Source organism: Equus quagga, chromosome 15 (genome assembly GCF_021613505.1).
Source record: "Equus quagga isolate Etosha38 chromosome 15, UCLA_HA_Equagga_1.0, whole genome shotgun sequence".
Taxonomy (NCBI): Eukaryota; Metazoa; Chordata; class Mammalia; order Perissodactyla; family Equidae; genus Equus; species Equus quagga.
The window spans coordinates 3,627,687-3,654,068 of record NC_060281.1 but is presented as its reverse complement, the minus strand read 5'-3'; the positions used below and the strand labels follow the sequence as shown (position 1 = coordinate 3,654,068).

The following is a 26,382-nucleotide window of genomic DNA, read 5'->3' as shown; positions in this document are numbered from 1 at the left end:
GGGGCGCGCGGGGCTGCGAGCACGCGGGTGGCCGGCGCGCCCGGGGAGAGCGAGCGCCGCGCGCCCCGCGCACGCCCGAGACAGAGCTTTACTATCTCGCTCCCTCTCGCGCCTCCCTCCTCGCTGGGCATTCAAACAGCTTTCCAACATCAGCAGCCGAGGATTTTTCCCTCTCCTAGCCGCCGTCCGTCCATCAGTACCCGCGGGGGGAGGAGGCGGAGGAAGGAGAGCGGAGAGAGGAGACAGCCTAAGCCGAGCCTGGCGATCCGACCGCGGTCCTCCTGCACTAAACCCGCCGCCCCGACCCGGCTGCCGGAGCCGCCGCCGCCGCCGCCACTCAGTTCGCGTCTCAGCGATTTCTTTGCTTCTTGGCTCCTCGGTTTGTTGGGGGGTAGATTTGGCAAAACACATCCTCGCTCCTAAGCCACTTGCATTTTTTCGTTTTCTTAGAGTCTCTCCTCGGGGGTCCCCCCCCCCGTTGGAGCTTCGATTCAGTTGGATACGGCGTCAGGCTCGGGGGTCCTGGAGGCTTTTTTTCTCCCACCCCTCTCCTCTTTGATTTCCCCGCATCTTTTCTTTTCTTATGTGTGCATTTAAAAAAAAATAAATCCTGATTTTTGAAGCTGAGCCGGGGAAAATGGGCAACGGTGATTGGGACCGAAGGGGAGTCTCTCCGTCGCTGTTGCTGGGACGCGTGCCTGTGCTGGTGTCTTAGAGCAAGAGCCTCCCAGAGCTTTCGGAGTGGAAGGTAAGGAAGGGGGTCCAGGGTCACCTTCCCTCTACCAGGGGTCGCCACCGAGGAGCTTGGGGCTAGGCGTTTGCGGAGGGAGGACAAGAAGGCAGGGCTGCTGCTGGCAGGTGGAGGGGCCGCGAGCAAACCCGCCTGTCTGCATTCACTTAAACGCCGCAGCTGAAAAGTTAGAGAAGTCTGGCTTTCAGGAGAGGCGCTGGGTCGGAAGGAACAGGCAGGGAGACCTAGAAAATCGGACGGTTGTGCGTGACTGGGGTAATTTGGGGAGGGGGGCGGAATTTTAGGTTAGAAGGAAGTTAAGATAAGGGGAGGCAGTGGGTCTTCCATTGGGGAAAAAATTCAGTGGAGTGATGGCGCCGTCTAGGTTCGACTAAACTAAAGTGTCACGCAGAAAATCAGTTTGAGAATAGCTAAACTAAACGCCGGTTTGCTTCTCAGTGGGAGACACATAAAGAAAGAAATAAAAACATCCTTCAGACCTCAGTAGCCAGCCTTTAGACACCCCTCACCCCATTCTTTTTTCCTTAAAGAGGGAAATAAAATTGTGTGAACTGGCCTTGAAGTGGGGGGCTGTGGGGCGGGCAGAGTTCAATGATTCATTTTTGATTATTTAGGGTAAAACAAGACTCCGTAAACCAAAGCTTAATGGTGAGAATAAAGAGCATTCTGTTGAGGGGGCTCCCTTGAGCAGGCCTGAAAGTGAGATCAGAGCTGTTTCCTCGCTCTTTCTGAGCCTGGATGAGCACAGCAATGCAGACAAGCACTGTCGAATAAATGGAAGCAAAAGTACCGAATTTCATTAGGAAAAGAAATACGACCTCTTTTTGAGTTACCGATTATAAAACGAAGCCCCCTTTCATGGATGGAATTCCTAATTTAGACACTTATTGTCACATTGGCTCTCAACGCCTACACTCTATCCTGAAGAACACTGCGCAGACCTGCATTGCCTGCAAAGTGCTACAGCAAAAAAAAAGGGGAAATTATTTCCAGAATTTCCTACAACTTCCCCTATTTGTTAACCTTTCGATGCTCGTTGGCTTTATTTTCTCAGGAAGGAAGTGCATTATTCATTGAGCTGTGTGCTTGAAACAGACAACACTGTTTTGGTAGTCCCAACAGTTCTCGTTATTTTAAACTGCTGCTTTATAGAAATTTAGAGTTGGGGCTGCTTTTGCCTATAGCAAGACATAGAATGTGGATTATGATCTGGAGAATGCAGACCTTTCTTCAGTGACTTCAGTCCCTGGATCCCGTGTGCATGCGTTGGTGTGTGTTATGCAATGGGAAGGAAGTGGTTTTATCCTTTGGTTCAGAGAAGACCCAGGCAAAGACATGAAAACTCTTAACTATCTATGTGTCTGTATGTCTGTCTCTGTTTACAGAACAGTGGAAGAGACTGCAGCCTAAAGACTTTTAAAATTAACTTGGCATCACTTTTCTCAGCTCAAAGGCTAAACAAAAAAGCAGTGTCATTTATTCTAAGAAATAACTTCTTAAAGGTTAAAGCTGAAAAAAATTCAAGTTATTTTTGGATAACAACTTACAGAGGTAAATATAACCAAGGCTTACTTTCTTATGCAAGGCCAGGTTAGAAAAAAGAAAGAAGAGGAGCTGTGGAGCTGTTGTTGGAAAGGGAGCAGTTCCGTAACTGAAATCTGCTAGGAAAGAAAACGCTAGTTCTTTTATCTGCCATGTGTAAATCTTAAATTACAGTAGGTAACTCTAGATAAAATACCCATAATTTAAAAAAAAAAAAAACATTTAAAAGAGTGAAGCCAGCTCAATTACTGTGGTTCCGGGATTTTTCACTGACATCGCCTTTGGATACAGATCCTAATACAGTGATCCACTTTACGTATCCCAAGAGGGCATGTCACATTGAAATGACGGCCCTAAATCCTGGTTCTCAATGGTGATGTCCAACAACGTCTTCCCTATGTCTCTACCCCTCCATGCCCTTTCTCAGATGATGGTTTTAAAATTCCATTCAGCCGCATGAATGAATGCTGGTGATGGTATTTTTGCATGGAATTCCCCATCGGTTCCCACAGCAGCCCCTGCAAAGACAAGTAGGGGTATTTGGGAGATGCTATTTCATCTGCAACAAATTTTCATTTGTGCTTTTAAAATTGTGGCTATCGTTTATCGTAATTATTTTTCACATTTAAGAGAAAAGAAATAATGTGACAGCTGTTCCCAGATTATCAGATTAGATTTTGTGTGCTGATGTTTACTGCAGGCAGAGGACTGAGGGAGACAGAAGGTTGTATAGGTTGCTTAAAAATATTTCAAAAATTAACATTTAGGCTATGGGATTTTAGAAAACATATTTTTCCTCTTCTTTCAATATAATCATAATAAACTTGGAGGAAATCTGATAGATAAATTAGAGCATTCCTATTAATAATCTGTTAAGTATTTTTAAATCGAATGTAGAGAACTGGCCATTGTGAATGACCACGTGAGGGCGCTGTTCACACAGCAACAGATAATTTTCCGGCGTTATAAAATAGAAATTATCTGCCCTTCTTTTAAAAAGGGTTTTTTACTGAAATCTTGAAAACAGCTGGCTGTCATATTGGAAGGAGTTTCTTTTTCAATGTGCGTAGACTCCTACTTGCATTTTACTTTCATTGCCATTTTTACAGGCCAAATGACATAGGATGAAGGCTGTTCGTAACCTGCTGATTTATATATTTTCCACCTATCTCCTGGTTATGTTTGGATTTAATGCTGCCCAAGACTTCTGGTGTTCAACTTTGGTGAAGGGAGTCATTTATGGATCGTATTCTGTAAGTGAAATGTTTCCCAAAAACTTCACAAACTGCACTTGGACGCTGGAAAATCCAGATCCAACCAAATATAGCATTTACCTGAAATTTTCCAAAAAGGACCTTAGCTGCTCTAACTTTTCCCTCTTGGCTTATCAGTTTGATCATTTTTCCCATGAAAAGATAAAGGATCTTTTAAGAAAGAATCATTCTATAATGCAACTCTGCAATTCCAAGAATGCTTTCGTTTTTCTACAATATGATAAAAATTTTATTCAGATACGTCGGGTATTTCCAACCGATTTCCCAGGATTACAGAAAAAAGGGGAAGAAGATCAGAAATCTTTTTTTGAGTTTTTGGTATTGAACAAGGTGAGCCCAAGCCAGTTTGGTTGCCATGTATTATGCACTTGGTTGGAGAGCTGCTTAAAATCAGAAAATGGGAGAACAGAATCCTGTGGGATCATGTATACAAAATGCACCTGCCCTCAGCATTTGGGAGAGTGGGGGATCGACGAGCAGTCGCTGGTTTTGTTAAATAACGTGGTGTTACCCCTGAATGAGCAGACCGAGGGCTGCCTGACCCCGGAGCTGCAAACCACCCAGGTCTGCAATCTTACCAGGGAGGCCAAGCGACCGCCCAAAGAAGGTGAGTGCCCAGCAGAGAGGGGATGAAGGGCACGGGGGGCGGGGGATGGAGTTAAACGGGGCTCCAGCAGCACAGGGCCTAATCGTTGCTCCTTTACTCTGTCATCCTTGGATTCATTTGATTTGTGATCTTCAGTGGTAAAGGTCTCTTAATCTAGTTTTAGGATTTCAAGATTTTAGAGATGGGGCAGGGAGGATGGGCTAGCTCTCAGCAGCATGCCCAGGAAGTGCGGGTGGACTATTCAGGAGAAAAGAGATGCCGAAACGTGGAGTGAGTTTGAGTGGAGGTTGATGAGCAAGGAGAAGGAGGCCTTTATTAGGCTGCAGCCCCGGGGGAGACCCACTCATACACTGTCACACATGACACCCGTGAAATGCATTTGTAGACTTCTGCCTTCGGCCCCAGCACAGCAAAAAGTCCCCATTCACTTCCTCTCTCCTTTCCCCTCTCTGACCCACGCTCTCATGCACGACCCCCTCTCCAGGTTTGAACTTGGGGCGCCAAGACTAAAAGGTGAAGCATATTCAATAGCAAGACTGTTTGGACCCAAAGACTTTCTGACACGTGAACACAAGGGCGCCCCCTCTTCCGCAGGCCGGGGGATTGTGTTTAAGATGCTCTGCACAGTTGAGCCCACGGGCTCGCTCTTTGGTGGGTCAAGAACCCCACCGGGGGCGCACACTCTGGGGTCTCCTGGCCGTGAGGTCACGCAGGGGCAGCGAAGGAGGGCCGAGTTAAAACAGAGGCTGACTTCCCTCTTGCGTGATTTTTGCTCTTATCTTCTTGGTCCCCTGTTGATATACACCAGGAGAAAGGGAGCATGTCAGAGATGAGCTGGATGGAAAAAACAGTGCAACGGAAATGCGGAGGAAAAAGAGAAAGTAGGGGAGTGATTTATAGCTTCCACCCTGTCGCGGGTCGGGGAGCTCCCAGAGGATCTGAGCTTGTGGATTACGTTTAATAATACAAGAAAGCTACATATTTTGAGAAAATGACTTTCCTGTTTGGAAGGTTACTGGATGTGTTCCATTCGTTTGAGGACATGGCTGATACATACTCGTTCTTGCTCCCCAACCCTGCAACCAGAGAGTCTGTTGATTTTTTATGCAGGAAATGTTTTCTGATCGCCACAAAGATCCCTGTTTGTGGAAAGGGACAGACAAGCTCCAGTCCCTCTTTCTTCCCCCTCCCCCAACAGAAGTTGTCTTTGTGGCCAATATAAAATTGACACGTTGTTGGAGAATTTTCTTTAAGGGTAGCCAAGGCTTTGTAAGGAGGGGAGGGAAAGAGAGAGAGACGGGCCTGACTAGCTAAATGCGAATTCTCTGCCGAAGGCAGTTTGGGGGATGGGAATTATGCAGAGCGATGGTTGGAGCGGAAAAGATTTGTTAGGAATAAATGCAGGCTGATGGCAATGAGAGGGGCGAAACCCTTTCAGGTTTCCACAGGTCAGTGTTTTGCTAACAGCTGTGACTGAAGAAAACAAAGTGGTTTTAAATTACAGGAGTTCTTTTCTCTAGTAAAAATCCCAGAGAAGCACTTGCAACTGCGGGGATGGTATTTAACACCATTTAAAACTAATTAGAGTCCCTGAGAAGAAGAAGCTGCAGCACACGCTGAAAATGTGATGGTACAGGCTGGCTAATAAGACAATTAACGCCAGAAACTAGTTTTGGTTTGCTTGTTTTACTGTTGTTTTAATGAAATTTGGAAAATTTGTTTGTTCAGAGGTTAGAATTTTATCATCAAATTGACTGCTGATGACAGTGGAAAGTGAATCCAGCTTGCAACCCTTTTGTGTGAATGGTAGCAAGTGACAAAAAGTTGTTGTGTGCACATTAAGCATGATTTTTAAAGATTTTGCTGGTCATGATCATGAGATGTGGCTCAGGACCATTCTGAGATTTATAGAATTTGGACTAGATAGCCATTTGTTTTGTGAATGACTAAGAATAAGAGCGATTTTAGACATTAGATGTATAAATCATGTGGGAGAATGTATATTTCTTTTGGCTAATTAGCTGGCAAAATGAGAAAGGAATACCACCATAGACAAATAAATAATGATATTCAAATTGTTAGCATGGGAATAGAGCTGAACCAAGAAAAGTTTATATAACAAGGGAAGGATATATGTTGTATCAGTAAAATTGCAGAGCCTGTATTCTCTGTATTTGAGATTTGTGCTCTTTAATTGTTTGGGTATTCTGAGTCAGAAAGGCAGGGATAAGTAATTCCTGATGACATGATTGTAGCTGATGCATTTGTAAGTAATTCTTATAAAATATATACAGCACTCCTTACCTCATCCAAAGAAGGCCTTTTAGGCTACACTGCATTGTAGGAAAGGCATGTGAAAATCTGCAGACTCTTAACTTACTCAAATTTATGGAAAGCATATTAAATCTTAAATATTTGGTATAAATAATATATAAAATCTTATGAAAGAATTATTTAATACCATTTCAAATAAACTATCACATAATGATATTCACAGGGCTCGAGGTCAATAGTTACATATAATTGTGCTACTCATGTCTAATTTTATTCTAAAATATCTTCACTTTATATGGTAACATGTAATCCCAGCTTCTAAAATGAGATTTTAAAAATTCCACTTATACTTTGTATTACTTTATGATTTTGATTTTTTATGGAAAATTAGTCAAACTCTCCTGTAAGTCATTAAGGGAATAAATACAAGATTATTCTGCACAGTATTTGACTCCCATTTTATTCACCATAGTGAGTACTGACCCAAAAAACCTTGAGTAGAAATATTTTCCACGTTTGTTACATCATAGAAGTGGCACAAATTTGACAAAAGAGTCTTTACACTCAGTAGATGCAATTCCAGATTGTTTTGTGTGATGCTAATGGTGATGGCAAAGGTATACCAAATGCTGAGTATTTTCAATGCGTCCATTGGAATCACAGAATCATATTTAGTTATTATTTGAGAAAACTATAGGCTCCCAGGAATGGGATGTCAATTTTGAGGTAGGATTTCTACTGAAATGTTTCTTAATAATACTTTCAGGGACTGAAGATTTCATAGCTAGAAAATGCCAAGAAGAAAACTATCACTGTTTGTAGTGACAACACCAACAATTGCACGTGATCTTGAATACACGATAAAAGTAAATTATTGGACTGAGGCTTCACTGCAGGGTTAAAGTTTTGTACATTCAAGTATCTTCCTATTTAAGATCATACTTGACACTGGCATGTAATTGTAGAAACCCATTCCCTGATTTTTATGTGACATTTTGAAAATTATGAAAAATTTTGAAAAAATTTCAAAATAATTTTTGAAAAATTTGATAAAAAAGTAAATCGACCAAATGAAGCATTTTAAAAATAATAATGTCTTATTTCAGGCAGCTATTTAAAAAGAAATTGTGTGCATATTGTGTATATAACTTTTATTTTAAAAGAAAACTGGAATAACGTTGCTGTTTACCTCATTTTCAGATATAAGTCTGAAGAGAGGCTGGCATTTATTCCTGAGGTCTTTATTATATTTTATAGGACTCTTTTACCAAAGGTAATTGTGGGCTATATGGCTAAAATATGAAAGGTGAGATTAGATCTTATTTCTTACTCCTTTGTTTAAAATAAATAATTAAAGCAGTTAGGGCAGAAGAATTCCACCCCAGGGTCTCTAAGTCACATAATCAGCCTTAATGGAACCTTTGTTTTCTACTTACATCAATGGCGCTACTTATGTGCAGGGAGGTTGGGAATCCCTGTATAGATTCCAGGAAATCTGAATACACACATTCATTTGTCTTTTCATTCTGCTTCTTCTAATCCTTGATATTCTACCACCCAAGGGAAGTGTAAAATCTAGCTCGAGTTGGTGTGTGTTTGCATCTTTACGCACATATTCGTCGTCTAGAACAATTTGTGTCTCTCTCAGTGTTCTCATTTCTTCCTACCTTTGCTCGTTTTGCTCTCGTCATTGTCTGAGCCACCTTCCACCTTGCTCTCTACCCTCCATTGATCTTACTTCCTTTGTAAATGACTGCCATGAGCCCACACCCTTTATCAAGATGTAGAAAGATAGACTGAGTCTGTTGTTCCTTGAATCAGAGCCTGACAGTTGCCCTGCCCCTTGGCTGGATCCCATAGGCCTTTGCATGTACTGTACTTCTCTTCTAGTGTTTATCATAATGCAGTGTATCGTCCATTTATATTTCTATCTCCCTCCACTAGACTTGGGAATTCTTCAAGTATAATGACTGGGTCTTTGAATTGTCTAGAACAGTCTTAACAGAGCTTCAGTAAATATTGGTTGAAGTGAATGTTAAATGAATAAAACAAAAAAAGATCTCCAGAGGAAAGATAGCAATAAATTGGTACTATCAAAAGAATAAAAATACATCATTTTGGGAAAGCGGCCACCTTTTACTTTCTCTTTTTTTAGGGCAAGATGGCTACCATTTATATAATTTCCAATTCCATTAATGTATTATTTATACCAGCTCCTGATCTCAAGGTATTATTTAATAACGTTTTTAAAAGAACAAGAAGAATGCAGTCACTGAGCAATATTCTTACTTTCATATATATTTATTTTAAGAGAGTAATGATAAATATAACTTTCTATACCTGGTTGTATACAAAAAAAGTGATAAGAGAATTTGCCAGTTCTGTGTGTTTGTCTTCATTGGTCTCTGCTTTTCTCTCTTCTGACTGTAACATTGCTTCTACGGTAAGGACCCTTCCCAAATCCTCTCTTCCACAGTTTGAGGAGAAATATATGCAAACCTTTTCCAAGAAAGAGCAAAAGAATATTTTCATGTCAAGTTCAGTGCTTCTGTGTCCTCTCCTGGTCATGATCTATAAATACTGTGATAGTAGAATATTACTAAAATTGTAGGCCTGGTCAAGTAAAATGCCGTAATTTTTAGTTTTGTCATTTTAGAGTTTTGTCAAACAGTTTAGGGAGTAGCTCATATACATAGTAGGTAATGAAACACAACTCCATTACATGGCAACAGATTATTTGTAGACTATAAATAGTAACATGAAAATTTGTGTGCCCAATGCATGCATGTCATACTTGCACACGTGTGCCAAGATGCATATTTCGGTGGGTTTTTATGATAGCTACTGATAAATATACTGCAGGTTAGTCTTCTTCCAAAACTGAGATGGGAATTTTACTTAGAATCCAGCTTCATGCATGACTTTATTTACTTCATTTCGTAATAGAAGCAATTTTATTATTAAACTGAATACTTTTGTAAAGTATAATATTCTTTAGAATCAGTGTGCTATATATTACCTATAAAAGTCATCTTGGCCTTGGATCTGAAATCAATGTTCATTCAAAAATTAACTTTTCTTGCTTTTTCAAAGTAGCATGCTCTGGGTTTTAAGGTCCTGAACCAGAGAGAGCTGAGTTTGAATCTGCTCTTCCTCATGCCTGTGTTATTCTGTGTTACTGCTTTCCCCTTCTCAGATTAGGTTAGTAATACTTGTTTCTCAGGGCACAGGAGGACAGGAAATGACGTCATGTATTTAAAAAAACTCTAATGAAATTAATGGCTTGGAATACTTTAGTTCCTGTCAGCCCTGTGGAAATTTGTTCCCAATTCAATTAACTAATAAAAATCAGAGAGGTATTCAATTTTTCTAAGTATGTCACTTCATTGAAATGAATGAAAAGGGATGTTTTGGTGTAAGATGTACTTGGGTCCCTACAGTGACTCAGCTGACCAGTAGCATCTTTGACAAGTGACTGAGCTGGGCTGAGCTCGACTCGTCAACCTGCCGTAGCAGAGCGTTCTGTTAAATGAGGTTGCACACGTGAAACACTTGGTCTATTGCTCTAGCTATAGTAGGTCCTCAATTTCGTTGTTGAAACCTCTTTTTTATTCTTATCTTTTGGCTATAACTGATAGAGAATTGGTAATAAATAATGAAGTAGCTTGTCCTTTAATATTTGAACTTATTTAGGAGTATAGGGCATTTGACAAAGGATCATTAAGCCTCTGGAATGTATGTCTGTTTTGTATGAGTTGAAGGAAAGGTGGCATTGCCGTACCGTGGAGGCGTGACTAATTCAACAAATAGATGGAGCTCGTGGTGGGTGAGTCATCCTGGGCCTGGGATGCTGTCCTCTGGATATCATTGCTGAGAGCCTGCAAAGCCATTTAAATTAAACAGTTTCCGAGTATTTTATTCTTTGCCACATTGTGCAAAATTGAGTTCATGTTTTGAGATCTGTTTTGAAAAGGAATTATCTTGAAAAATATGTCCATTATAGCCAGATGGGAAAAAGCAGGACTTTTTGGAATTTTTTCCACCGAATTGTTATCAGTTATTACAGACCAGTGAGCCCCAAGATTCCCCCAAAATCTTACATATTCAGATACTGAAAAGAAAACAAAAAATTTTGTTAGTACTCATTTGAAGATTCTGATATTTTCTTAAAGCAAAATTAGAAAATGCCATCCAAGAGACTCCATAAAATGCTAAATGCTGTGTTCAATTATCTTTCAACTGTCATTCAGGAATTTTGCTCACTTGCAGAGAATGACCTGTCTACATATCTGTTAAAGGTTAATAATTCCTGTATTTCAGGTTTGCACAGAAAGTGCAATAAGTAACAAATTTATAGTAAATACATCAGTAGGCATCTGTTTATCTCAAAATTAATTGAGTGAATAAAAGTCATTTCTGAAATCTGATGTGGTTGCTGATATATATTTTTCCCATAACCAACCCCCAACACATAGTCATTATGCTTGAAACAGGTTATAAGATAGGAATGTAAAATGGCTACTGTTTGAATGTAAATGTATGAATGCAAATGGCTACCATGTTAAGTGAAATAATCTACCCTCTAACATAATCCTGGATATTATATTCTCAAATTATTTCTTCTAGATAACGAGTTTCATTGGGGACAGAGAATTGTTTGGGAAAATAGAACAAATATGTGCATGGAAAAGACATTAGAACACTGATGGAACCAGATTACAACATTTAGAATGCAACTTAAATACGCTCAGACATAATACAAAGCATTAAAACAATTATGGACTCAACCAGAGAAAGCTACCTTGGTGAAATCACTTTTTAGCAATAAATATGTTAAGGTGATAGCAGTGTCACAGAAAGATTTGCTCTCCTGGGTAATTCATACTGGGTAAGTAGTATACATTATTCATTTCATGACAGTTTTACTGGTGTTCCTCCTTTTTAAGGTAATTTTAAAAATTTGATAAAAAATTAATTTCTGCACTTGCAAATCTAAATAGTAGTAATTTGTTCTCCAGTAAACACATTTTTAAAGAGAAACATCATCTACATATCACTGCTAAGACAATAAAGAAGTAAAACGGTTTATAAATTGAAGGAATGTGGTAAAGTCTAACTTTGAGCAGGTGCTCTCCCGTTTGCAAAGCCCTATCACAGATACTGATTTATTTGGGCAATAGCTGTGTGAGGCCTGTGCTGTTGGCTCCATTGACTTGTGCTGAGTATACAGAACAGCCTAAGTACTGTGGTCTCCCTTTCTCTAAAAATTTTAATACAAATTGGTTCAAATGAAAAACTAGAGAATTTCAGAGCTATGGTCTTCTCACTCCCTCTGTTTCTAGAGCGTTTGAATCCGAGTCACCAATTCTCAGTCATAAAGGACTTTGGGCGTTAACCAGACCAGATCTTCCTGATTAATGGAATCCCAATCTGCAAACATATGATGGAACATCATTTCAACTGAACATAACTGTTCTTGGAGTTTACATTCAACACCATCTCTATAATGTAAAAGAGACACCCTCATTTAGGACTGTTTCATAGATTTAAGCAGTAAAAAGAAATTACTTGGCGTCTAGCCAGGACAATAATCAGAGTATATTTTGCTGTGCTACTGAATGCAGACCAGTCTCTGCAAGTTAAAGCTTTCATTCATTAGATTTTTGTTCTATTTGGTGTATATTATTTAAGCAAATGTGATGTAGGTCTCAAAAAACTATTGACCTTCAGTCTAAGCTCATTAAATTGAAAGAACAATGTGTTTCAAGCTTAGAGTCTGTCTCGATTTACTAAGTCGATTTAGCAAGATCCTTCTTGGGTTTTCATCTCATTATCATTTTCTAGAGAAATATGCGTTTTGGAGAAATAACGTCATCTTACATTTGTTAGTTCTTCTGTGGTACACAGAGGAATGTTGTTGAGGGTGGGTGACGAGCTGAGATCAGGGCCCTCTGCCTCTATGGAAAGTCACAGCTTCTGTCGGGTGGGCTCACCTCTGAGTCTGGCAACCACTCTCTCCTCTTCCCTAGGCTTGTGGGTAGTAATGGCTCCCACTGTTTCTAACCCCGGGCACTGTACCATCTCTCCTTGGTTTCTTCAAGCACTATCCATGCTTGACTCTCTTAAGTTGCCTTAGTTGGGGGCACCATCTGTTTCTTACTGGGACCCTGACTAATAGAGGGGTGTATAATTTTGGTGGTGAGGTCATTTCTGACTACTTATGACATTGGTCTGAAACCGCTGGTGTTTTAAATTTCAATACTTCCTTTTAATGTGCAAAAGGTCTTCTGTACTAATTAGTACTTCCACAGATTGGCATAGAGAGCAGCCCAAGTAAACAGAGAAAGAAAGAATAATAATTTAGTGAACTGAGTTAATGAAAATTAAAATCACTTGGCCATTTTATTTTTAGCTCAGTTGACTCAGTATCGGTTTGTGTTCATCTTAATAACTCGATTGAGTGTAGACCCTCCAGGTGTTTTTTCAGCAAGGCTGTTGGTTTTTTGATTGTTTGGCTTGTTTTTAAGTTACGTAATACGTATACATTCATATACATCATATACACATTTCTTTCAGTGTTCATGTGACCCCAGAATATTTGAATGGGCTTGGACAGTCAGAGAAGTTTCTGAGTTGATAATTAAAAACAAATAACTTTAAGCCTCCCATATGAAACATAAAAATTCCTGACAGATTAAGATTTAGTTCTAAATTGGTATCATTATAAAATTGGAAATATAAAATGAAAGCAGGGTCTCAGTTGCTAATCCAAGTTTCATTTTGCCTGTTAATTTCAGTCTCTCTCAAAGCAAAATGAAGACAAAACACACACAAAGCATCATTTTCCTTCTTTGTTTCGTTTCACAAAAGGAATTGAGGCAAAGTTTGCCCAAGTTTGCCCTTAGAGTTTCATAAAGAAAATTATTTTTTACTTTTTCTCTGTGTTTATCTATTTGTTGCCTTTCACATCAAGGAAGGATCCTGAGAGGAACAGGTGAAATAACTTGCAAAACCGCCCCCCCCCCCCGCAAACAAAAAAACTACCATCTTTTTCTGAACTTCTCTTGAAAGAGAACTTTATGATTTTTTGAATAGGTAATACATAACAAATATTATACTGGGTGCTTTGGGAAATATTTCTTGTTTGCTACTCATAGTAATTGTAATGTGGAAAAGAGGGCACCTTGGGAAGACAAAAATCTGTTTACTTTATATAATCTTTCCACATAAATCTGGCAGGCTTTCAGAGCCCTGCTTCTGCACAGTAGACTGAGAAATTTCAGTTTATTTTGGCTTCCCAGGGAGGTCAGCTTCCTTTACAGATGTGTCAGCCTGTGGTCAGCTCTCTTTGGCTGGCCTTGGTTTTTGTAGCTTGAAGGGCAAACAGTATGTATTTTTTAAGTGGTGCCTGAGAAATTAACCAAGTACAGTGGTGGTGGGTTTTTTTCTTTTTTAATGCTCTTTACTTTCAAATATGGTGAAGTAAATAGCTGTGGAGCACACTGTTGAACACCTTAGCCTGTAATATATTAAAATCTGTCCTTCCCTGCAATTTTCTCATGACTATACTGTGGTGTGCAGCTGCTGATAAACAGCACATGTGCGTTGGAGGCATAATAAATGTTACCTGTGCTTGCCTCTGGCCTCTGCATTCCCGAGACCACAGAAACCACAGACAGGGCAGGAGGGGAGTTTGGAAGCAGGATAGAAATTGATCCACTAAGTAGTAAGAACTGATGAAGGCGGAAGAAACACACACATGTAGCATGTGAATTAATACAACTTTTTTTTCTTAGCAGTGGAGCATTTTTTCTAAATAAAAGCCAATATATAACACAGATTTTAAAAAATAGAGCTGCTTGGGTGGAAGTGGCCAGGAGGCCGGGAGCCGTGCATGGTCAGCCTCTCCTCTCCTCCCACATTGGCTCCAGAGGCAGCTCTGCTCGAAAAACCGCAGCGGAACTATAAATCTTAGAAGCTTCCGTGTGGAGCCACATGTGAGAAATTAATGTTAGAAACCTCCTTCCTTAGAGAAACTAATATTTCCAGTGTTATGATCACCAACAACGTGTAAGAACTGCTGTTGTGTTTTTGGTGCATTTTGCTTAGAAGAAAAATCATCATTTGTGTGGGCTCTTCTGGCCCACGGATCTGTGCTTCCTTTTCTCCGTGCCCTGCTCCTCCCCACTCCACACGGTAGGCACGGTGCCTCGCGCAAGCCCTCAGCCTGCTCTCGTGCCTCTCAGGCAGCTTCGATGCCTTCTGGGCAGCATCCCATGAGCATTCTCTGTCACCTTTCTGCCATGTCATCCAGTCAGGTGGGCATCTGCTGTCTCCTGCCAGGCTTTAGCATCTCTGCCATTGGCTTGAGGACTTCAGTATAATGAAATCATGCTGTGTTTAGACCAGAGGTGAGACCCTCACCCCTTCTCCTTTCTCTGTCACACTTGTCTAAGAAACCTGCTCATGACCAATCTCTAGTGCCTGTTATGTAAACGCGTCCATCAGTCTCCCTGGAGTCAGTTCCGTGGCTCCTTGTGGGGCCTCAGGATGAGCGTGACAATTCTCCATCTTTCTCTCTAGTTTTCTGAATCCTAAACCTCTTCCACTCTAGGTTCCCAACCCTTCTGTACATTTGCTATTCCAGTCATATTTCTTGCTCACACACTAGGTTACCTAGGTAAATAAAAATGTTATTTTAGAATTTCTTTGGATCAATTAAAGTTAAATTGACAAATATTCAGAAGCCCTAATTTTAAGTCTTTATAAATGTAATTTATTTGAGTGTTATTTGTTCTCTCTTCCTTATTGTTTTGTTAATCGCCAAATAGTTCAGTTGCAAACTGTCAAACTACTTGGAATAAACTAGTTACTAGGGCACTGAAAATTATTTTGAGACGTTTGATTGTTCACATGTAATGGAAATCCAGAACTGAAGAGAGCTTATTAAAACAACAACAAAAAGCTTGTTAACGTTGACGTTCCATAGATAGGAGTGGATAATTGAGGTGTCATTAATGTTCCTCATCAAATAGTTCCAGCCTTCTACCATTCTGAGCACACGTAGGAATTGTGTTCCTGGACCACTTGTGGTTGGATGGGGTCATATGAATGGCTCTGGCCAATGAGTTGGGAGCAAAAGTGACATTTGTCGCTTCTGAGCTGGATCATTTCATTGCTGGAGTGAGACCAGGAAGGTCTCTACCTCTGGTGCTAAGACCTGTACCGAGAGAGAAAGGGCTCCTCTGTCAGCCTGAGTCCTTAAATGACTGAAATGAGGGGAGACCCCTGCCCCATGCCCTTGCCCATCTGTAATGGTTGTGATGCACGAGCAAGGAACTTTTTCTGTTTTAAGACCGTGGGAATTTGGGGTTTGTCTTTGTTACTGCAGCCTAGCCTGCAGTGTAAGTGATGCGGAGTCTAGGGGGTGGTGCTGATCAATAGTGCTAAAGGTGATCAGGTGCACGGGGATGTGACACAGCCGTGATGCTGCTATGGCTGTGTCCGTCTATGAGATTCTGGGGGGAGGAACTCACCCACATATTCTACAATGTATTCTGGAGTAGCTGTATTTGAATTTATTGCCAGCAAAACTCTGGAACTCATTTTAGGTATTGTTTATCAATATGTTATTGTTTTAGCCTAATTAAAATTAATACTAAAATAACTATGATAACTGTATGTTTATATTACAAGAAACCATTCTTTCAACACTTATTTAAAAAATTAATGAGTTTTTCTATATTTTCAAACTTACCTAGAACAGAGACTATTGTGGTCTTTTGCCGAGTCATGCTTGTCACAGAACTAAGTAGAAAACATTCATGTTGGCTGGTAATTTTTGCTAAAAGATAAAAACTTGTCCTACTCCCTTCCTCTTTGTCCTCCCTTCCTTTCTCTGTTTTCTTCCTTCCCTTCCTCCCTCCCTTCCTCCTTTGTTCTCTTCTTCCTTTTTTTCAGATACTTAGGCTGTGATTTACAGATGTTGATCTAGATTCCATATTGCAGTAATGTCTACAGACTCTGTTATCAATATACGTGTAGGTGTTTGTGGTAAACAGATATTTCTGTGGTTCTTCATGGGGAGCTTGTAATTACTTAGGAAGCACTGCTTCATTAATCTTAACAATTTTCCTGCGAGGTTAATTATGTAGCAATAATTAACGTCCCCTTTGAGTAGGTGGGCTTTTGTCACTTTGAGAAGCATTCTTGCCTCCCACGAGAGGCTGGAGGGCAGGTCGGCTGCTGTGAGCTGTACTCTGTGGGATCCTTAGCGGGCGTGATGAGCTCTTCGCCAGGTTAGCGGTGCACCGGCAAGTTCTGCTCTGCTGGCCCTGCCTTCCAGTGTTTCCCCAGCTTTCTTGTTCTCAAGAAGTTTGGATTCTGCTATGCTCGTTAATTATAAGAGACACGCTCCAGGACTCAAAGAGGCATATACAGGCCATTGAGCAACTGAGAAATTAAAACAAGAGCAACAACAAATACTTTCTGGGGTTTTTTTCCATCTTATATTGTGTTCTGAAGAAAATCCAGACGTGGAGCAAATTGTCAGTTCCCTTCCCATGTGTTTATATCCTACAGGGCCGCACACGTACGCATACTCGCTTATCCATGAATTTGTGGTATTGGATGCCCAGAGCTATTATAAGCATAGATGATTTGAAAAGATAAACATATTCCAGTAGTTTGAGAGTATATTTCCTGTTAAACTGCATTCACTAACTAAATATTTACTAAACAAATCTAACTAGAGTGACTTATGAGAAGATCATAGGAATGACAAAGAATAAACATACCTTTTGCAATGGAAGCTTTAAACTTTAAGTAGATTTATTTGAAATTTCAGGTGGAGTCTTTTTAATAAATACATTCAGAACAGTATTCTGTGGATCTTCTTGGATACCTGAAATTAAAGTTTTACTTAGAATTAAAGAGTAAATCATTTGCCAAGCAGGTTTCTAAAAGTTGAAAAGAAATTTCAAAAGTGAACAATTTACTTTTACATTTCTGCAAAATGCACATAGATCATGTTATAACAAATGAACACTCCCTTAAATTGTCTTTAATCATTGATTATTTTCTTCCTTTGGAACTTTGTTACGTACTACATCCCACGCATCCCACAGCCATAAATTCAGCTTCGGATTTTAGATATTTCCTGAGAGAACGTAGTTTTAATGTGAAACAAAAATTGCTGCAGGAGCCAACGTTTCCTAGTAACGAAGAGTCAGACTCTGGGTTCAAATCTCGTTTTCTCCACTTCTGAGAATGTTCCGCACCTCTCTAAACCTCACTTCTTTCTCCTGAAGAGGTGATTATCTTAGTGAGGTAATTGAGAGATTGAATGAGATAATTAATGTAAAAAGCTTAGCATGATTCCCCAATTTTGTGGTAGAGGCTCAATAAATGTTAACTTTCATTAATTAGATGATTCTGGAACTCTTTACTGGATTAGGTTTCTTTAAGACAACAAGTAAAATTTTGATTCATAATAAAAAATAATCGATTAATTGACCTCCGAGAAATTAAAATGCCTCCTGAATCGCTTAGCCTACAGAAATGCACTCTGTATCTTTAATCCCTTATTCCCTCTGAATACTCATGTTCCTGAGAGAAACAGGCTAGTTAAGCTGCCATATCCATTCTCCTTTACTCCTCATTTCAAAAGTGAACCACTCTGTTCACAACATCATCATTTTCCCTCTTAAAATGGACTGGTCAGTGCTGTGCACAGATTGTTTGACAAAGGGTGATTGCCCCGAGTGATTCTCTCCTGAAGACCCAGATGCGCTCTAATCAGAAAGCAGTGTTGATTCTATTTGTCTGCCTAAGCAACTTCATCTTCTGGGTATTTTCCTGAAAATATTTATGTCCCTTTGGTTTAGTCCTTTCTGCATAATATTATGGTTTAAATGGGTTCACATTATATCGGTTAGGTCAAGTTAAAGTCTATATTTCGATTTCTTTCTAAGAACTGGTATGCATGTTAAAATCAAGCAAACTGTAATTACGTCTTGCCCTGCGATGACTCCATTTTCCTTCTGAGCAATCAGATCTCCTAGAAAAAGATCTTGCTGCCTGCTTTTAAAATTTGTTCTAAGGCTTAATGTAAGAAAATATCAATAAAATATAAATCCATATTATATTTTTCAAAAGACCCTAGTTTTTTACTTTCGATTTTGTCAAACTTTTACTTTTGCCATTACAAGCAAGAGAATTAGCAACGTGACATTAGATTTTAACTCTCTCTAGTCCTTTGTATTTGGAAGAGCGCTTAGATTAAAAGACTGAACAACTGTCCTCTGGCTAAGATTTGCCATCACCATCTGAGCACCTGCAGGCGAGGCCCCTCATCTCTCAGAGAGAACTTCAGTTTGCTCAGTTATAAACAGAGAAATGATCATGTGAAACTCGTAGGACTGGATGGAAAGTAAAACGTGAAAGCCATTTAGAAAATGGAAAGTGGCATCCAAAAATGTTGTTGTACTTGTTATTGCCAACATTAACTTGTAGATTTGGTTAAGTTTATTAGTTTAGTCCATTGGCATGTATATATGTGAAATAACTGTCCTGTCCTATGATAGTAAACATCAAAAATTGTTGGATTAATTGTTGGGCTTGGCATTTGTAGGTAAGACCTTGATTTTCTGTCCTTGGGAAAATGCTCTATTCTCTTGGCTTTTCTTTGTATTTTCTCTATCAATGGAAGCAATGACAGTTTGAGCTTCACATTTAGACAGTGCAATTTGGTTCCCAGCCCTGCCTTCCTCTAGCTTTGTGACCTTTGGCAGTTTGTTTCATATTTGTGGACCACATTTATGTGTCTGTAACATAGAGATCATCTCTATGCCATTTCCTTTTTTTCAAAGGTAGTCTATACAAAAAAACAATACTAAGATTTATGCATGAGTAATGTGGAAGTAGTCAGTTCAGGTTTTTTTAAGTAATCAAAAACCTTAAGTTTTAGGCTGCCCACAGTAAATTAAAGTATGACTTCACTGCTGTTCAGCTCTAGCTTTCCTCGTCATGGGATGAAGATCAGAAATATAATGAATCACTGCATAATAAGCTTCCACTCTTACGTCAGTCAGATAACCAATTTGAAAATAAACACATCCTTTCTTTTTCGTGGGAAAGTCAAAAGTTTGCATTGGAGGAGAATGAGTACAGATGAATGCTGTGGAAAAGTTATCCCAAGTGCCAAAAAAACTGGGAAAAAACTATAATTTTACAGAACTAATTATTTTCTTTAGGGAGCAAAATTTCGGTGACATATCAAGTAATTAAAAATTAACTATATTAATCTTTAAAGAATACAAATCAGGTAAATTTTGCATCAGTGTAAATTCTGAAATAGACTAAAATATGGAAACGTGGATAACACTTCATAATTTCATGGACTGTTTTTGTGTCAGTCCTGAAAAACTACAGGTTGGAATTTGCCCCTCTGCAGGTTATGGGTGGGAATATTTCAGAGGAAAAATGTGATCTAGCAGCCAGCCATGCAAGTGTTCTGATGAATTACTCATCACATTTAGTGGATAAAATGCCTGCTAGTTACTTTCTACTTAAAATAATCAACTTGTGAAGAGTTTTGGCAAACCTAATACCTGGTAAACACTTTTAAAAAGCATTCAATTTTGTACTTTTGAACAAGTGTAGCACACTTAGTAGGTGGAAATAGATTCAGATTTTTAAAATAAACCTTGCTTAATTCACGTTGTATCAGCCTCAATAGTTATTTTGACTTAGAGCTTGCTACAACTGGCATTGCACAGCTTAACCCCTAATGTCATAAACTTTTCGGTTCACCTGATGTCAGTGAGGATTGGCTTTTTCAGAAATCCATTAATAGAAATTTACCACAGACAGTAGATATTTTGAAGAGAATCCAAATGGAACATAACAGATCACCAAGCCTATACATTTTATTCTTTACTTTGTGGACTTGTTTATTATTTGTGCATGTATTTTATAATCACAATACCAATGAATACTTTACGGTGTGTCAGGTACCATTTCAGATATTAACTCTTAATTTTCATAAAAGCCCTAGGAGGTATCTAATATCATCACCTCCAATTTCCAGATGAGGACTCTGAGGCACAGAGAGGGTAGGTGACTTGCCCAGTACCACACTGAGAAGGGGAGGAGCTGAATTTGAGTCCTTCTCTTTTTTTTTTTTCCCCCTGCTTTATCTCCCCAAACCCCCTCTGTACACAGTTGTATATCTTAGTTGCAGGTCCTTCTAGTTGTGGGATGTGGGACGCCGTCTCAACCGTGGCCTGACGAGCAGTGCCATGTCCACGCCCAGGATCCAAACCCTGGGCCGCCGCCGCGGAGCGCGCAAACTTAACCACTCGGCCACGGAGCCGGCCCCGTGAGTCCTTCTCTTAATCCCTACCATCTGCTGCCACGCTCTAAAGACAAACACAACCTAATATTTTTCAATAATTCGAAAGTTGCTTAACTTATGCAAACCATTGTAACTATAAGATGTTTTAAAATAGTATAAAGTTTTATTTGAAAACCTCCGAAGTCCATTTCCTTTTAATATTTCGTAGCCCCTGGTCTGCTAATGCTTATTCCGACTCCTCGTCTTTCCTCCGCGGCAGCCTGTGTGTAGATCCTCATTAACAAAGGGGCTTTCTTCTTTAACCAAGTCCGTGATTCGAAGAACTCTTCAATCTCATCTCTCGCAATGAACCTCCAAGTGATTAAAATAGGAGTATTGAGTTTGACCTGCTGTGAGACTTGCAATGCTTTTGAAATACTTTTTGTTCATAAATGTACATTTTTGAATTTTATATTTGCAAATTATATATTAAAAAGTATATAAAATATTTATACATAAAATGTATTAAAATATAGGGGCTGGCCCTGTGGCCAAGTGGTTAAGGTCGTGCGCTCCGCTGCAGGCGGCCCAGTGTTTCGTTAGTTCGATTCCTGGGCACGGACATGGCACTGCTCATCAGACCACGCTGAGGCAGCGTCCCACATGCCACAACTAGAAGAACCCACAACGAAGAATACACAACTATGTACCGGGGGGGCTTTGGGGAGAAAAAGGAAAAAATAAAATCTCTAAAAAAAATGTATTAAAATATATATAAATGTAAATATTTAGATATAAGAGTAGTCTGGTTTTAATTTTTTTCCTGTAAAAATTAATTTCCTAGGCTACAAGAGTATAGATGGTAAAGGCTGTGGTTTAATTATCTTGAACTTCACCTGGCACCACATTAACACAATGAGACGCTTAATCTTTTCTGTAATTATGATCACAGAAGATCAAAATAAAATTAGAATTACAATTATCTTTTCTTGTAGAAGTTAATGACTTTACGTTGGTAAGATGCCATTTACATTAGACAAAAATAGTTTATAGTTAGATTAAGCATCTCTAATACCAGAAAATACAAGGTATTATAAAAAGAAACAGAGGTGAAAAGTTCATTCCTCATTCCCTAGTTCAAGGAATGTTTTATTTAATCTTTGTCTTTAAATTAATTTTGGTAAGTTCCTTTTAAATTCTCAACTTTTATTTGCCTGGGCACTGGGAATAAATACTATCCTATTGGGAAAAAGGAGTAAATCCTGATGCTTGCCGACTAAAGTTATTCTTACTGGGATTTTCTTAATTGTGATAATACTCAGATACTGAAAACCAAGCAGATGTCAGCTTTTCGTTTTGAATGATAGTGATTCAATGTTTTGGGGAATGTAAGGATTTCTAAAGAGGAAGTAATCGAAACAAGGTTATTTTTCTTCATAAAACGAAAAGCTATTCCATTTATTCTAACAAGGAGAATTCAGAGATTTTGTGTAGGTCAATGTCAGTCATAAAACAAAAAGAGAAAAAGATAACTGAAAAATAATTATCTGAAAGTTCATATAATGAGAAGTTTTAAGTTTTATTTCCTTTTTCTCTTCATTGATTTTATATTTTCTTGGAATTTCTTTCACATTTATATAAGCTTGGAAAACAATTTACCCAATAAATAGATTGCTAGTCTGGGTTTCTTACTGATATTTACACATATTACATTTTTTTTTTAAGATTGGCACTTGAGCTAACATCTGTTGCCAATCTTCATTTGTTTCTTCTTTTTCTCCCCAAAGCCCCCCAGTACATAGTGGTATATTCTAGCTGTAGGTCCTTCTGGTTGTGCTGTGTGGGACGCCGCCTCAACGTGACTTGAGTGGTGCCACGTCCATGCCCAGGATTCGAACTGGCAAAACCCTGGGCCACTGAAGCAGAGCATGGGAATTTAACCACTCGGCCACGGGGCCGGCCCCAACAATTTTATTACAATACAGATTTATCTTATATACTGTCAGCCCCAATTTAATTATTGTTATACTTCATCATTTCAAAAGGTATTGCATTTGAATTACTCCAGAATTCATATTTCATGTTAATTTTGTAGCAATGCTTTAGGTATATGATTAAAAATATTCTGTCATTTGCATAATTTAACAGATTAAGAAGAATAATTTAGAAAAACATTCCAGGGCAATTTACTTGTTTTGAACATCTGGTTAACAGCTGGAGTAATGAAAGTAGCATGGCGGTAACTGTCTTTTACACTGATCCCTCGTGCACACACAAACACTAGGAAGGATTAACTACTATTAATTCTGGCTTTCTTTTGTTATAGGGATTTGCTTAAAAAAGGGAAAGACTTGAGAATTCTTAACTGCAGAATGTCAGCTGAAATTTATATGCAAAATGTGAATAACTGATTATAATCAGATTTCAACTTCTTTAATATAAACTAAAAAAGGCAAGCTAACTCTTGACAGTTGACACGGATAGCTATGATAGAATTTCCTTGAAATTTGTATAAGCACATTTAGGCAATAAACGATATCACAGTCACAGCCAGTGTCATATTTAGCAGAACCTTAATGTTGATTGATTAGTAGATAGGGACGGAGCACACACCTTTAAGGCATTTAATATTTGTTAGATTAAAAATTTTGTGTGTACAATAAATGAGTATCTACAGTATGTGTTAAGACTCCAATTTTTTTCCTTTCAAATGAATCTATTTTTGTGTATTAATTCTTCTATTTTCATTTAGTATGTTGATAACTTTGGGATACTTTAGATAAAAATGTCACATTAGCTTGCCTGCTCAGATCCTAGTGGAAAAGAGTTATTTTTCTAATTTAATTAAAAAATAATCTTTATAATCTCAGTTATTAGAAAACACCTGAAGTTGTATGACTTGTCCCTTCAAATTACTCAGATAGCACTCAAACTGATTCCCCTCCCTTTTAAGATTTTACTCCCATATCTAAATTTCTAGGCATACGTAAGACATAATTAATAGAGTAATAATAGATTGGTTGTAGATGGCATATATATAATTTATATGAGATAAATTGAGTAATTGGCTGAAAGAAAATCATGGTCCTTGGTGTCTTCCCTCTTCTTAGTCTGCTATCATTTTGCAAAAATAAAATCTTATGAAGCTTACATGTAATAGTTCACGAATATGTAATACAGTCCTGCATCACTTAACAAGGGATGCATTCTGAGAAAGGCTTCGTTAGGTGATTTCACCAGCATGTGAGCTTCATCGAGTGCACTTGCACAAACCTAGATGGTGCCGCCTACTACACACCTAGGCTCTATGGTACTAATCTTAAAGGACCACCTTCGTATATGAGGTCTGTCACTGACTGAAATGTTGTTATGCAGTGCGTGACTGTACTAGCATATACATAGCATCTCAGGGTGATGTGGCATACTGAGATCAATTATTTCATATACAAAATGTTTGTTTTGGAACTTTATTTTCCAAGAAGAGTCTCTAGATACGATATTATGAGTGATAATGGCAAACACACACTTCCTGCGTATGTTATATTCTTGGCCTTGAGATCAGAGCCATGTAATAGAAATAAGGAATATATTTAATATTACCCAAAATTAGAGAAGTATTTAAGATTTTTGCCATTATTGGGAAGAAGCAAACACTATAGATTGTTGATAAGAAAAGATCAATAAGGCCCATGGCCATTAGGGTTTAGATTGGACTTTCAAAGATTGGCAAGAATATAATTTAGGTGAAGGAAACAGCCTTAATGGAGGTTACATAAGAGAATGTTTATGGACTATTCTTGAGTGGTGTAGAGATTGTATTATAAGAGGTATGGGCACACATAGACAGGTGGGACAGATCGGAGCGTTCTTGATTTAGGCAACACCTTGGATTTTAGTCTGAAGGCAGAGGGGAGCTTTAGAAAAAATTTGGTAATGAGTGCAGTGGGAAGCAGGCAAGAGGTTAGTTATGATGAAGAAGGTAGACGTTGAATGAAGTTTGAGCTAGCAGAATTAGGTTATCTGGGAAGGGATATGGGGTACCAAACTATGGGGACTAGTGAGGGGGCTTCTGCTGTTACCCAGAGATAGTGTGAGTAAAACAGTAGATATTGAAAAGCAATGATGAAAAGCAACAGGATGAATCTGAGATTAAAATGGCATGAGGTGATGAAGTGTTCAAATGAAGTACCAGAGGGAAAGAAAAGGCCTGAGCTTTGATGCTTGTGGCATTGGCACAAGTTAGGAATTTGCAAAGGGGAGCTGGTTCAATTTAGGTTCAGAAATGATGAGTGTGAGGTTTTGGCAGATGATAAATTGGCATTGTCCTGTGGAAAAGCGAACAGACTTTCATATGATAGCTCTGTCACTTAACAGCTATGGGACTTGTCACATAAAGAATTAAATACATATCAGGAGTTTAGAATAGTTCTTTTTATTTAATTAATGCTTAATAATTTTGAGGAAAAATAGTAAATAATTGAGAATGTATTCTAAGTTAATTTTCAGAGAAATAATTTATTTCATAGGATCAAAAATTACAATAACCTGAGATAGAGGATTGAGGTGAAGTCCACAGGATAGGGCAATGCCATTGGGAGCCCTCAAGAGCAGTCAGGTGCTGAGAGGTGAAAACAGGATCCTAAGGCCTGAGTAAAGGACTTTAAAGCTGTCATCATAGGACAAGAATTTTAGAAGTTGTATTTTTTTCCAAAGCATTGTAAAATCTAATGTTAACATCAAAGTAGTGCTATGCAAAGGAAAAGGAGAGCCATGAATAGCCAGAATATAGAACTATTTCTTCTATCAGTGCTTCATAAACACTTTTTTATGGGTCATTGAGTTAAGAGAAAGGTTTTATTCTGGTGTCCATGTATACAGAAATGGCAAATGTGTTTTTTTGTGTTTTTTTGTTTTTTTGTTTTTTTTTGCTTGAGGAAGATTGGCCCAGAGCTAACATCTGCTCCACTCTTCCTCTATTTTATATGTGGGACACCGCCACTGCATGGCTGATGAGTGGGGTAGGTCAGTGCCTGGGATCTGAACCTGTGAACCTGGGCTACCGAAGTGGGGCACATGGGACTTTAACTACTCCGCCATGGGGCTGGCCTGGCAAATTTTTATTGTTTTGAGGAAGATTAGCCCTCTGCTAACATCTGCTGCCAGTCCTCCTTTTTTTGCTGAGGAAGACTGGCCCTGAGCTAACATCTGTGCCCATGTTCCTCTACTTTGTATGTGGGATGCCTGCCACAGCATGGCTTGATAACCAGTGTGCAGGTCTGCACCCGGGATCTGAACCGGTGAACCCCAGGCTGCCAAAGCAGAGCGTGCAAACTTAACCGCTGCACCACAGGGCTGGCCCCGCAAATGTGTATTTTTGAAATAATGTTAGAATATAAAATTCACTCCTTATAGAGAGTTTATAGCACAGGGCATTACATATAAAAATATCATTTTTAGTCTTGTTAAAAAATCTATTCTGTATATAGATTAATGTTATCACAAGAGAATCATGAAAATACTGCTTGTTGCCTTTCTTTATTAACTATTTCACAAATTATCTATAAAATCACTATTCTAGAACTATTCACTTATGGGGAAA

The 26,382-nt window shown here is 38.9% G+C and overlaps 1 protein-coding gene across 5 annotated transcripts in view; it reads left to right on the top strand.

Moving 5' to 3' along the window:
• Positions 1–618: 618 nt before the first annotated feature.
• The window catches only part of ADGRB3 (adhesion G protein-coupled receptor B3), a 643,872-nt gene continuing 618,108 nt past the window's right edge, over positions 619–26,382 (top strand). For 4 of the 5 annotated variants that reach the window (XM_046638989.1, XM_046638988.1, XM_046638987.1 and 1 more), the window contains exons 1-3: positions 619–748; positions 2,137–2,302; positions 3,403–4,174. In XM_046638989.1, the coding sequence (XP_046494945.1) occupies positions 3,418–4,174 (757 nt within the window). In that variant the 5' untranslated portion in view covers positions 619–748; positions 2,137–2,302; positions 3,403–3,417. The remainder of the gene's footprint in view (positions 749–2,136; positions 2,303–3,402; positions 4,175–26,382) is intronic. The other variant, XM_046638986.1, reaches the window with a different exon arrangement.